General features: G+C 44.4%; 1 protein-coding gene across 3 annotated transcripts in view; it reads left to right on the plus strand.

Annotated features, from left to right (window-relative positions):
* Nucleotides 1-11,669, plus strand: part of MMAA (metabolism of cobalamin associated A) — a 131,086-nt gene extending 119,417 nt beyond the window's left edge. For all 3 annotated transcript variants that reach the window (XM_085641620.1, XM_085641621.1, XM_085641622.1), the window contains one exon: nt 11,151-11,669. In XM_085641620.1, the coding sequence (XP_085497746.1) occupies nt 11,151-11,438 (288 nt within the window). In that variant the 3' untranslated portion in view covers nt 11,439-11,669. The remainder of the gene's footprint in view (nt 1-11,150) is intronic.
* Nucleotides 11,670-14,137: the final 2,468 nt, after the last annotated feature.

A 14,137-nucleotide genomic window follows, 5' to 3' on the forward strand; every position in this document is an offset into this window, starting at 1 on the left:
AAACTACCTCATAGCTCTGCTGCAATAGCCTATGAGGTGGTTCAGTGACAGAATTATGGAGAGGGGCGACTTAAGGGAGACGTAATCTGCTGTCTCGATGCACAAGGCCATCCTGGCCTCTTTTACCACAAGGGGGAAGGGGTCAGTGGTGCAAGAATGCAATATCTCTGCTGTATAGAGCTTTGCTTAAGACCTCTGAAGCTGACAGGTAATGCTTAAGGGAGTTGTGGGGAGCGAAAGTAGGGAAAGGCTTGTCCAATGCAGAATGGATTAGGACACTAAAACACACCAAGAAGTTCTTTGTGTGCCCCAAGTTCAAATTCACTCAATTAACTTGCACCAAACCTATTTAATCTCCCAAACACATCAGCAATATGTTTGGCGAAGCAGAAGGCCTGTCCCCCCGATTGTAACTCCCCCAGCTCCAAATTCTATCACATAGTATGATAGTATCCGCAGATCAATGAATATTGAGGGTAGTAATACCTATAGTATCTGAAGTAACTGATAGACATGTAATGTGCATTCTGGGGCCCTGCCTAATGGGATACCGAACAGGAACTGAAAAATACTAAATTTGTTGATCTGGTTTGAGTATTGGCCAATAGCAGAATCACCATGATATGGATTGGCAGCTACTGCCCTTCTCGCACCCCTGTGGTTAATGGACATAAAAAGGGCATAAAGTAAGTGGATGACTAAAGGAAATTATATTCTCACTAAACATCAGTGAAAAAAGAGCAGCCTCATAGAATGTGGCATTGGAACATACAAATTTATAATCCCAGTTGAAAAAACGATGTTCTTCTAGCTGTGTCTCTTGTTGGTTGGCAGTTTACCTCTTTGTATCAAGGTTAGAATCTCTCCCTACCTGAGAAATGCCTTGTCCAGGCGCACCTTATGTGGTGCGTTTTGACTCACCTGACTTGAGACATCCTTTTTTGAGGGATTTATTGATCAGAGATTGTTAGTGCATGTTGTTCAATCTAGAACCTTGAATTTAACACACTATTTGCCTTCTACAAAAGTTTTTCACTTGATTTGCCCTTAACTACTACTGTTTCCAGTCCTCTTTAATAATGTTATGACAAACGTTTTTCTATAAAGTTATTGATTTATAACATGCTTTGGTCCTGATGAGGGTGGGGATAGTTTTTGAAGATATCCACCAAAACATGTATACCTATTTAATTTATCCATTGTTGCTTTGGCTTCAAAGGAGAACTGATGAATAATAACTCAGCCGAAAAGAAGATCTGTGTCTCGCAACATTGACGTTGTTTTTTAAAAACTCTTTTTGTTAAACGGTAACTCAGGACATGTTTTGCACATACAAAACAAAGAATAGACATGCTTCAATACTGGAATTCCTTACTTCTCAGCTAGATCCCTGTCTCAAGCAGCCCATACAACCCAGGACCACCCGGGGTTACAATTACTCACATTCCTTCTTCTTCCCTTGCCCTCCCCCTCCCCTTTCAATACCCCCTGTATGCTCGCCAACTACCCCAGATTTGACTTCATTTTTGTGGACATCCTCTGGCTTTATAGACTACCTTCTCTGCCCCTGAACACAAGTTAATCATTTTCCCATTCCCGGAGATCTGGTATCCGGCTTGCTCCGCCTTTTGGCTATGTTTCATTTAGCCACCATTGCTGCCACTTTCAGCCATATTAATGTATACTTTGGCCATTCTCCTCTCCCGTAACACATAGTATTAGCCATCTCGGCTCTGCTGGAATTTCCAACTCGGTGACTTCAGCCATCACTCGTCACCTCCTTCCAAAAGTCTTAGATGTATTTACATTCCCAAATAATGTGAACGAAGGAGTCAATTTCACCACATCCCTTGCACAATACCTGGGCACATCACTTCCCATTCGGTGTAAAAGTGTTCTGGAAGCATATGACCTATGTAGGAAATGTAATTTGACTAGACAAAATCAGGCCCTTATAGCTACATCTCGTGGACTCTGTACTGCCTCCTCCCAGTCATCATCCTCCAGAAGTCCTAGTTCTACTTCCCAGGCCGCCCTTAGGTGGTCTACTGGATTAGGTGAATTTTACATTATTTTCTTGTATGTTAACGAAGTGGCCTGCGTAACCATTGGGTACATCAATAATCTGTCTTCCAATGGTGAGTAGTCAGGAAGAGTCTACCCCTCTCTGAGATAGTGGCGTATGGCATGACTTAGTTGCATATGTCTGTATCCTTCGTTGTCTGCCATTTCATACTCCCTTTTTAGGTTTTCAAAAGTGAGCTGTTTCAGTCCCCTCTATTTTCCTTCCAATCTTTCAATTTCCAGCATTTCCCATTTGAACAAAAACCCTTTTAGAGCTCCTGCTAACTGGTCACTGTCCCACAGAGGAGTTCTTCCAGTCAATTTTCCCCGCCCAGCCTATGTGCTTTTACGCTTCTCTCCAAGCTCACGCTACCGTCTGTGTGTGTGTGTGTGCGTGTGTGTGTGTGTGTGTGTGTGTGTGTAGTCAGCTGTTTTTCCCTACTTCTGCTGTGCAATGCTGCTGGATATCCTCTTTCACTCATAGCCCAGTGATCTGCTCTGAAGGCAGGTCTTCACAGTCAGTGAATGCCCAGTCATTTACCACGATCAACTGTGAGGCCCAGTAGTATATAAAAAAACTGGAACTGCAAGCCCTCCCTCATATACTCCCCTCTGGAGTTTACAGAGAGCTATTCTAGAGCTACCACCATCCTATAGGAGTTTTCGCAGTTCACTATTTATATCTCGAACACTTTCTTGGGTATTTTGTATGGGGTACTCTGCAGAACGTATAGTAGCCTGGGCAGCGACATCATATTGAAAATGACCGTCCTGCCCATCAAGGACACCGGTAGTTTCCTCCAATGTTCCACATCATTTCCCAGTTGCTGTATTTGGGGATACAGATTATCTGATAGAAAGCCCTCTTCCTCTGTGGATATCTGGATACCCAGGTATGTGAACTTTGTTTTACCTACTAACTGAGTTGTATCCGCCAGTCTTTGAGGGACTGTCCCCGTCCAGGGGAAGATGAGGGATTTATTCCAGTTTATTGCATACCCTGAGTAACTACAGAATAAGTGGAATGTCTGGACCACCCTGTGTACTGACCTATATGGTTTGATCAAAAACAAGAGTATATCATCTGCGTACAGAGATATTCTATCTTCCCAGTTGCCCCCTCCCTGCACACCTTGTGTTATTGGGTCGTTTCAGACCCATGTGGCTAATGGCTCAAATGCCAGGGCAAAGATCATCGGCGAGAGCGGGCAGCCCTGTCGCGTGCCCTTTCTAAGTGGAAATGAGCGAGATACTTCTCTGTTGACTTTCACCCTTGTCTGAGGGTCTTAGTATAGGAGTTTTATCCACGCACATAATTTTAGTGCCGAAGCCCAGTCTATCTAAGGTGGCAAATATGAATTGCCATTGAATGCCATTTGTGCATCTAAGGAGAGCAGCAACGCCTCTGCTGTTCGTACCATTCTAGTCCAATGTATCACCCCATATAGCCTTCGAAGGTTAAGCCATGTGCCCCTATGGGGCATAAACCCATATTGGTCCTGGTGGACCAATGTGGATATGACTGTCCGTAATCTGATTGCTAGTACCTTTGCCAGCACCTTCACCTCAATATTTAACACAGATATCGGCCTGTATGACACACACTCGACCGGCAATTTACCCTTTTTGGGGACCACCACTATAGTGGCGATACGTTGGTCCAGGGGGAGTTCCCCATTTTCCCTCGCCTCTAGGTACATATTTAGGAGATGGGGAGCAACTGTAATTGCTACGCTCTTGTAGAGCTCCACTGGAAGCCCATTTAGACCGGCTGCCTTTCCTGATTGCAAGTCCCCAATAGTGCTCGCTATCTCCTCCACCATAATTTCCTGCTCTAGTGCCGGTCTATCTTCCTCCTCTAGTACTGGGAGAGTGAGCTCCCGTAGCAATTCAACACAGTCCTCCACCAATCGCCTCGTAGAGGATGTATAGAGTTCTTCATAATATTGAGTGAATGCTTCAGCTATTTCTTTACCCGTACAGTTAATTCCTCCCCCCGGAGTCTGTATTTCCAAAACCCAGCTTCTATCTCCATCTCCTCTCTCCAACCAGACAATCATTGTGTTGGCTTTATCTCCTACATCATACAGTTTTCTCTGGATAGCTAGTGCCTGGGCTCTCACCTTTTGTCCCCCCCCCCCCCCCCCCCCCCCAAGTCTTTTAACTTCTGCCGTGTGAGTCTAGGTCGCTGCATCACAGAATCATTATCTGTTCCGTTTTCCATGCTTCTTTCTCCAGTCTACTTATTTCTGTTTCAAGTTCTTCCAATTCTCTTTTCTGCTCTTTTTCTGAATGTTTGTGCCTGGGTGTACCCTCTAATCACGGTCTTATGGTGATATCATAATATGGTGTTTCTTGATGGAGCCTTTAGCAGTACTTTGACCGGTGAGTGGTCAGAAATACCTTGCGCTTTGTGTGGCCTCCCGAAATTGTCCCACCTGTGCTTGAAATGTAAAGATACATTCTAATCTGGAGGGGCTCTTGTGTGCAGCAGAGGTATTTGTGTATTGTCGACGCATTGGATTATGAGCACACCACAGATCAATCATGCCCATCGCTTCTTTAAATCCCTTTAGTGGTTCTCTGCCAAGTACCCTGTGGCCCCTGTCAGCCTATCTATCTGCGGGTCCATGACTGCGTTCATATCGCCCCCAAGAATGAGCGTGCCTAGGGGTATCTCAAGAATGTTGTTTCCCAGCGCCGTCAGGATGTCTCTATGTAATCTTGTTGGAATATACACCGAGCAGATGTTCGAAGTTTTCACCTCCCAAGTGCCAGTGAGTGCTGCATATCTTCCAGGTTTATCATACCAACACCTACTCACTGTCAGCAAAACAGATGTCTTAATTAGTATCCCCACTTTCCTAGAGGCTGATGTGTATCCCGCATGCGCTTGTAGTTTATATCCATATCTATCCATTGCTTTGCATAGGTGGGTTTCCTGAAGTAGCACCACATCTGGGCTGTGTCTGCGAAGGTACTGGAGTACCAGTGTTCGCTTTACCTTACCTCCCAACCCGTTAACATTCCACGTCTTTGAGAGACATTCTGGAAAGATGGTCATATTGTGGTGGATGAGGACCCTTGGTCTGCCAGAGCCACTGATGCGTGATCTTATCTCCTCAGCACCCTGTGTGCCACCCCATGGAATTGATTCATGTACCTGACTGCTTCCATTGTTATGCACTCGTGTGTTTCGATGTTTAATGCCTCTGAGCCTGTAACTAACCACTACTACTAGGAACACACCAACTTGGTGGGTTCTTGACCCTTCAACTTGCACCCCCACCCTGCTTTCCTGCCGGACAGTTCTAAAACTACCCACCACCAGAGCATGCAGAGAGCCTGTCGCCCCAAAAACTTGCTTCCCGCTAGTGTAGGCCGGAGTTTCTAGTCTGCCCCAATCTCAACTACGTTTCTAGCCCGTTTACATTTATTAGATGTTATTCCATTGCACTGTGTCCAGGTTTTAAAGTCTCGATCCTCTCACCCCTTTAGCTCTCAATTCACCTCCCGACCATGCGTCCCTCTCACCTGATCCTCAATGACACTGGCGTAACGAAACGTGAGGGGGCCTCCCTGCACGGTACGTAGAGGGGCCTGTGTTACACCCCTGCTCAATGACCACGGCAGTGCAGCAGGGTCCCCCCACTGCTGATCTCAGTTCAGTGTTTTTGCATAAATGGCGTCTCTTCCACTGAGGTCCAACTCTCTGCATCATCATGCATCCCTGTCATCCACCGGGCCAGTGCTCCCCACTCTTTGTCTCCCCCGTGCCCGGGGTTCTTCGTTGGTCCATAACTTTTGAATGCTTCCGTTTCACTACTCGCTAAACTTCTAGCTACTCCCAGGCCTCTTCTGGCGTCGAAAAGTGCCAGGATTTCCCTTCTGCCATTACTCGCAGCCCCTCGCCAGGTAAAACATCATGTATTTGATGTCTGTAGATCGCATCTCTCTCTTCACTGCCCCAAAACTGCGGCGCAACTCTTGAACCTTGAGGGTAAAATCGGGAAAAGAGCGATCGTTGCATTCTCATATTTGAGGTCTCCATGATTTCTTGCCTCTTGTAATACGGCGTCTCTGTCCCTATAGTTAAGTATCTTGGCAATAATTGTTTGTGGGGATGCCCCTGGCCTTGGTTTAGGGATGGGGACTCTGTGTGCCCGATCAATGGTGAAAAAGTTCAACATCCGTTTTGGACGCAAGTGGTTTAGGATAAGGTCTTCCACAAAGCGCTCCAAGCTAGGCCCCTCCATCCCCTCCGGCACGCCCACCACTCGTAGGTTGTTCCGGCGCACTCACCCTTCCTGGTCCTCGGGTTTTGCCACTACCACATCTTGTTGTCGCTTGAGGTCCTGCACTTTGTTCCTCTAGGTTCTGTGTAGCATTCTGCAGCTGGGTCATATTTCCTTCTGCGTTTGTTACTGTTTCGGATATTTTCCAGAAGTCCACCATTAAAAGGTTTACTTCCACTGTGACAGTGTCTATTCTAGGTTCAAGTGATCCTTTCAGGTCTGCGATGGCCGCCATGATTGCTGTTAGTGAAGGTTCTATTGCCCCCGTTTCTGCCATTTGAGCTTCTGAGTCTGCTGTCTGGGGTTTGATGACAGTCTACTTGTCCATTTTATTTGCTTGTATAACAGATGGGCCTTTTAGTTTCACCATTGCCGTCGTGAGAGTCACTAAAAGGGTGCTGGGGGCGCTCCCACGATGTGTCGGTTTATGTCCCCCATCGCCCGCTCAGGGACTTCGCTTCCTCCTTGCAGGATAGATTCTCACTCCTCCACTCTGCGTTACTTAGCCGGGGAACTGCCGTGCCCCAGCATCAGGTGGCACACACTTTAAATGTTCTCTCTCACCTCTGCAGGCCTGAACATCCAATGCCTAATTATGGTGTCTGTTTGGTGACTGCCTGGGGTTCAGTTCGCGGCCCACTTCCTAGATTTATCCACTCCCTGGTGGCACACCTTCCTCAGTGTTCCTATCTCGTCTCTGGACCTCTACACCTCGTTGGTGGATCCCATGTGTCCCAGTTGTGAGAAGTTGGCCTGGTATATGCTGACCACTAATTAAAGTGGGCACCTTGTACCAGTCCAAACAACCCTTATTGATGTTTAGGTTAAAGACCACCTTTATTGAAAGCTATCCTAGTGGTAGCTATGGAGAACAGCCTCCAGGCTAAGTCTCGAAGGAATGTAAAGCAGCTTGTTTTACCAGATCAGAACCTCCTGAATGACCAAATGAAAGGAGAACCACACAAGAGCTATATAAAATATATGTATATAAAATATATGTATTTATTACTAAACACTCTCTACTAACCTCTTTATGAGATTAGAGCACAAAGCACACAATATTCAATCACTAGAACAATAGTAAATAGCACAATACACAGTGGGCTCCAGGGGGAGACCAAACCATATACTTAGAAAGTGGTATAACAACCACGACTTAACTAGACACAGTGCCTAGAGCAAGTAGAATCGCTGGGACCCTAAGGAACCACCCAAAGTAGTTACACAGGGGACCCACGGAGGACGGGTGCAGTATGAGAACAGGACACTTCGGAGAGTGTACTCTTACCAGCACTTCCCATCTGAATATGCATCACATTACTGTACAACTGGACTTATTGCATTCAACATGGCTCAAGTATACCTTATAGTTTGCAATGATGGAACCCAGGGGCACTTGCTACTAAGAAACACTACACATATCATCTGCTGTGCAATGGGCATGTGTTAGAAATGGGGGTCTTTAGTTGGGAGAGGTAGGTACCTTTGTCCAAATAGGGACTATTGTTTCTAGTCAGGGTAAGGGGGATGCACACTTTAGATAACTCCTGGTCATCCCCTGGGTAGCTTGGCATGAGCAGACAGGCCAATCACAAAGGAAATGTGTAATGTATTTATACTCAAAATACAGTGATAACACCACAAATGGACACCACACCAGTTTAGAAAAATAAAGTATCTGTAGCCAAACTCAACAAGACCAAAACCACAAAAATCCAGCATACAAGTAATCAGAATATGACTTTCAAACGTTTTAAGCAACTGGGTGCATAGAAAACTATGGATGCATGATTTCTTTCAAAGTACCTGTAGTTGTGACATAATTCACAAGGCCAAACAGCCGCAGAGATGGAAAGCATCAAAAAACAAAGATGTGTCAGTTCCTGAGACCATGGGGAGGCGATGCAAAGGTTCAGCTGCACGCAGCAGTAGTGATGCGTCTAATCTGGTCTGTAGGGGGAAGTGATGCGACGATTCCAAGATGGTTCTGGTCCATGGGTGATGCGTCGGGAAAACTTGCCGCACAGGTACGATACATGGAAATCTGGGATGCGTTGGTGATCGATGTGCAACACTGCGTCTGTTTCGTCAGCCGCGATCCCTCGATGTGTCTTTTCTTGCAGCGGCAACAGGCGCAGCATCTGCTTCGGCAGCAGTTCAGCAATGCGTGGAGATTCTTCTCACACCGCAGTGCTGCATCGGGAAGACTGCCGCCAGAAGAGCGATGCGTTGATTTTTGTAGTTCTTCAGGTTTCTTCCAGCTCCCAGCAGCAAGCACAACCTCCAGAGGGCCAGAACGGGAACAGGCACCTCCTGGCAGGTCAGAACTCTCAGCAGCAGGGTTCTGGGGAGCTCTGGGTGAAGTCTTTGTGGACCTGAGACTTCAGAACAGGAGGCCAGCACACACAGGTCCTTGGAGATCTTCTTCTAGCAGGTTCAAAGCAAAGTTCCAGTCTTTGTCCTCTCCTTGGCAGAAACAGCAACTGCAGGCCAACCCTACACAGCCTACAGGAACGGGGCAATACTCCTCCTCAGTCTTCAGCTTTTCTCCTTGGCAGAGGTTCCTCTTGATTCCTAGTCTAAAGTTCTGGGGTTTCAGGTGTAATACTTATACCCCAAAATGTCTTTGTTCTCTTTGTGGAAGGGTCTCTGAGCCCAGTCCAAACCAGTTCTGTCCTCATTGGTGCGATATGACCACAGGGGGTGGAGACAGCATTGTGCAAGCGAGACAGGCCTTATTCAGATGCAAGGAAATCTCCTCCCACTACTCTAAATTCAGCCAAGCCCCATTCAGCTCTGCTCTGAGTCATCCAGGAAGGGTCAGGCACACCTCAACCCCCATAATAGCTGTCTGCACATCCCCAGCCCCTGTCCCTCCAAAACCAGACAGTCAGTACACAAACAGGCGGAGGCACACTGAATGGTTAAACAAGAAAATGCCTACTTTCTGAAAGTGGCATTTTCAAACACACAATTTAAAAATCATCTTTACTAAAAGATGTGTTTTTAAATTCTGAGTTCAGAGAGCCGAAACTTTATTTCTCCATCTTGTCCCAATGAGAAGTCATGCTTGTAAAAAGTTGCAAAGCATTTCCCATTCTATCCTATGAGGCAAGGTAGCCTCTCCATAGTGAAAAACTAAATTGCCAGTATTTCACTATCCGGGCATGTCACACACACTGGTACATGTCCTACCTTTCACATACACTGCCCCCTGCCCAGTGGGGTATCTTGGGCCTACCATAGGGGTGTCTTACATGTAAGAAAAGGGAAGGTTTAGAGCCTGGCAAGTGGGTGCACTTGCCAAGTCAACATTGCGGTTAACAACTTCGCACAGACACTGCAGTGGCAGGTCCGAGTTACCTTTTTAGACGGAGGTAGAGGTAAAACGTCAGGGGAAACCACGTCAAAAATGCCACGTCTAACAGCATGTCTTCCATCCTAGACGAGGTGTGAGGAATTGGCAAAGTCCTTAAATCTTAATGCCTATATACCAAATTCAGACACCAACAACTTAAGGAATATGAGACAGTCATCTATGACGTAGACCCCTAACCAAGAAGAAAAGGAGAAAACAATACCTGTAACATGTTAATGCATGCCAAATTAGACTTCGTCTGCAATTGTAACCACGTGCTAAGTTAGCAGACTTCCAAAAGTGATATTAGTCCATACAATGACAGAACGTATACTTCATAGATGGCATTTATATAATTGAATGCAGTCTTTGGCTTACAAAGCATGTGCCTTATTTTGAGCTGGATTGACTAATACCATCCCCATAATATGTCTTTGCTTATATTGGTTATGTTAACTTACCTTCCAAAACCTCCATAAAGAGACATTGATATAGCAGGTCTTGGACAAAACAATAATACAGATCCACTAATGGCACCTCATGGTTTATATCCTCCACCCACCCTATATTGCTTTACCAATGCGAAGAACCTAACTGATAAGAAGACCACTTGAACGTTTTGTAATTTAGATTACTTATAAAAGTTGAGATGCATTTTGAGCACCCAAGAGCAGGTGGTACTCTTCTAAAAGAAAAAGAACAAAATATTGAGGTGGTTTTCTTTGTTTAAAACTAGTGTTTTGTATGAAAAAAGATTGTACAGATGCAAAAAGTAGTCAAGAGGGCTGATTTATTTTTGGGTGTTTATCAGCGTTTAATTTGGAAAAGAATAAGTGCCAGTGCCCAAAGACTTGCTCAGAAGCCCAAGGCTGGCGCTATTGAACGTCAGCAAAGTGAATACCAAGGCTGTTTAGTTTTGATTCCACCTCATGCCCGTTTAATCCACCAGCAGACACTCTGTGCCCCTTTATCTTACTCTTACAGGTTCCCGTTTTCTCCCTTTATCACTTTTTTTCCGCCTTTCTCTTTCTTCTTCATTTCCCCTTGTGTGATTTACACTGTCTTGCGTTGGATCAATGTCTGGTGAGGAAAAAGTCATTCAGGCCCCCCAAAAATGAATGCTGGTGGGCCCCACTTGCAACCACTTGCTCAACTTACCCACTGGCGGGAATGTCAAAATCCTCTGATTTCCAGAGAAGGAGTTGAATTTGAAAAAATTCAATCACAATTTTCATCATTAATATAGAGCTTATTCCACCAGTGAATGTTTTTGATTTTCCCAAAATCTGAGAACATTCATCTACCTCTTAACTCTAGTCTGTGTCCCAAATGTCTTTAATTTTGGCTGCAGCTTCCTTTCTGACTCCTCACTGCATTTTATCAAGATGAGTGTTGTTTCCCTGCTTTAAAAAAATTGATTTTTTTCCTAATAGGTAATGCGCATCTCTGCCAAAAATGGAGAAGGAATCTCCGAAATGTGGAAAAAGATGACAGAATTCTATGAAGTTATGCTTGGCAGTAGTGAGCTTTACAGAAAGCGGAGTGGACAGCAGACTGTGTGGATGTGGAACCACATACAGGATAACATTCTGGAAAATTTCAAAATCCATCCAGCGGTTTGTGGCCAGATTCCGATCTTGGAAAAGGATGTTCTTCGTGGTGTCTTATCTCCAGGACGGGCAGCGGACCTGTTACTCAAGGCATATTCAAACAGGACATAAAACTTTGTATTTCCAAAATGTATTAAATAATCAGGAATCATTCAGGCAGATTTCATTCTGTAGGTATATGAGTAGAAAGCATATTTAATTAAATGTGTTTCTATTCCTAATTGTGTACAGTCTTCCTGTCCTCTGACACCAACATCTCTGTTTCTGGATGTTAGTATTCTTTGTAGTTTCTTAACTATGGATCGTCATTTTATGTGCCAAATAAATATTTTATAGTCTTAATGATGAAATTCCCTGCCCTGTCATCTTCACATTTCAAAGTGTACTTCCTCTCATTATAGAGATTTGACTTCTGCCTCCCCGCCGCCCCCTCCCCAGTCTGAGGAGCATGGTGGCTGTTGAGTGATATATGGAGCTGGCTTTTTTTCAGTACCTTTAGAGAAATCTCCACTGATGCTTATTAAAATCGGTCTGTGTTTCCATAACTGGGTCCCCTCACTTCCAAGATGTTTTATGCTCTGTGGTTATATTATGTGTTGAACGCTTGGAGACAATGTGCTAATTGCATGGTGTCCTCAACTGAGACATTGAAGCTAGATGGATGCTTCCTGCATTTGGTTGAAGACATTCTGGCTTCCCTTTCCATGGAACTTGCTACACAGGCAATAATGTGGGACTCTGCTAAAGTATATATATTAGAGGATCCACCATCAATGTCTTCTCCAAGCAAAGAGCCCAAAAACACAAGCAGCTGCACGTTTTATGGGATATTTTTGGTATAGAATTGTGCTATGCAGAATTGGTTAAGAACAAAAGTGGGGGGACAGTTGGGATTGTTTTTTAGCTTTACTAAAGCTCAGGGATCACTATACAAATCATCTTATGGCTTTGTCAAGTCCGATATTTTTAAACAGATGTCGGGGTTCCGATTTCAGTTAAAACCAATAAAACCCCAATAAAACAAATATTTGCTTTTCACTGGAAAACTGAAATAACTGAATTTTGCTGCACTTATGTTTTGACACTATTTACTGCCGAATTAGTGTTAAGCATTGCCATTATCTCTACTCACTTTCTGCGGTAGATGCTCCTGTTATAGCCCTCCCAGGGCTCATGATAAGACACCAGAGGTTGCCCTTGTGACTGGTCCTAAGGTCCTTGGGCCACAGGATCAGCTCCCTATGCTATTTCAAAAGTTTGCCTCGTGTTACCTGGCTTCCGTTTGCTGTTCTCTGCAAAATGCTGTCTTGCATTTAAAGGCAACATACACCGAGTTGTATTTCTTTCATGTGGGCCAATCATTGCAAAGAACACACAGCTCGAAAGGCATATGCAGCTCACAGGCACCTGAAAACAATGTGTGAGTCCCTACATTGTTTTCAAATAAACATAGCCTGGTATACATCATTGCTTAGCAGTCCTCAAGCTGAGTTCCAAATAAGCACAAGATCAGGTAGTACCATCCCAAAAATGTAATACTACACAACAAGGAAAGAAAACCTCCTCAAAATTACACAGATCTTGCTTTATGGTAGTCCCACATTGAGAGTGCCACATAAACAGGTAAAGAACTAAAGTCCTCTTGCATGTAATGCACTTTTAATAGTACATCCGCAAGTTTTTCATGCAGAAACACTTCATTGTCACCAAAGATCATAAAGGCCACAGTATACATATTCATTCCTTAGCAGGTGTCTCTCACGTGACAGGGAATGTAGGAAATGCCACTATGGAATGTACAGTAATATTATGGTGTATTATTATACCTGTCAGTTCTTGGTATCCTGAGATAAATAGCAGAGCAAAATAACAGAGGCTTGCAATAATGGATCTATAACAGAGCACCGAACATCCCACAGCCTACTTCTTAGAATATCTTCTTTCAGCTGACCAGTACCGTGTGACTAAAGAAAAGAGCAGCAGGATGGTGTTTCAAGTGCCAACATTAACCTTTTGTCTGTTGCAACCACATCTCAATGAACTGCAAACAAAGTTCCAGCCATGCACATCCTTGACATGAGGTAGACTGGCTTACTGAGAACAGGAGTTTGACTGCTGGGAAATAAGACAGACCGGAAGGTGAGCAAAATATCAAAGTTCAATTAAAGAGCAAATGTAAAGAAAGGGTAAAAGGGATGAATGAGGAGTAGTAAAGAAGGAAGAGTTGACAAGAAGATTGAACATGAGAAGGAAGGAAATAAAAGTGAAATTATTTTTGGCACTGAAAAACTATCATGCATCTAATTATTTATGGTATAAATACATTTATACATTGATAGCCACTGATTTCTACACATTTGGAAATGTTCACCACAAATATAGACTGAAATCAGGAAACCCTAAGCATGTCACTCCTGAATGGGCACAGTGGTAAGAGATCGAATGTTATTATCCATAAGATATTAGGAATAGCATACTTTTTGTATCTTCATTATTGTTAGGACATGTATGCTGGACCTGTCTAAAAAGCCCTCAGTCCCTCCTTTGTGATTGGTTATAAGCGCTGGCAAACCCCTTGGGACTTGTTTCTTTGTGCAATTGAGGGTAGGTACTTTAACCTCCCTCTTGCACCACTCTTTGCACCCCGGAGATTACCAATCATGCCTACTCCTTCTACAACCAATATTCTCCTGAGTCAGGGACTCCCTACCCAGGGACTCGTGACCTCTATAACATGGAGGAGAACCAAGGCCTTAGTATTGGAGATGAGATAGTTTCAGAAAAGAGCACCTTCACTTCTGCGAGCAGAT

Source organism: Triturus cristatus, chromosome 2_2 (genome assembly GCF_964204655.1).
Source record: "Triturus cristatus chromosome 2_2, aTriCri1.1, whole genome shotgun sequence".
NCBI classification, from domain to species: domain Eukaryota; kingdom Metazoa; phylum Chordata; class Amphibia; order Caudata; family Salamandridae; genus Triturus; species Triturus cristatus.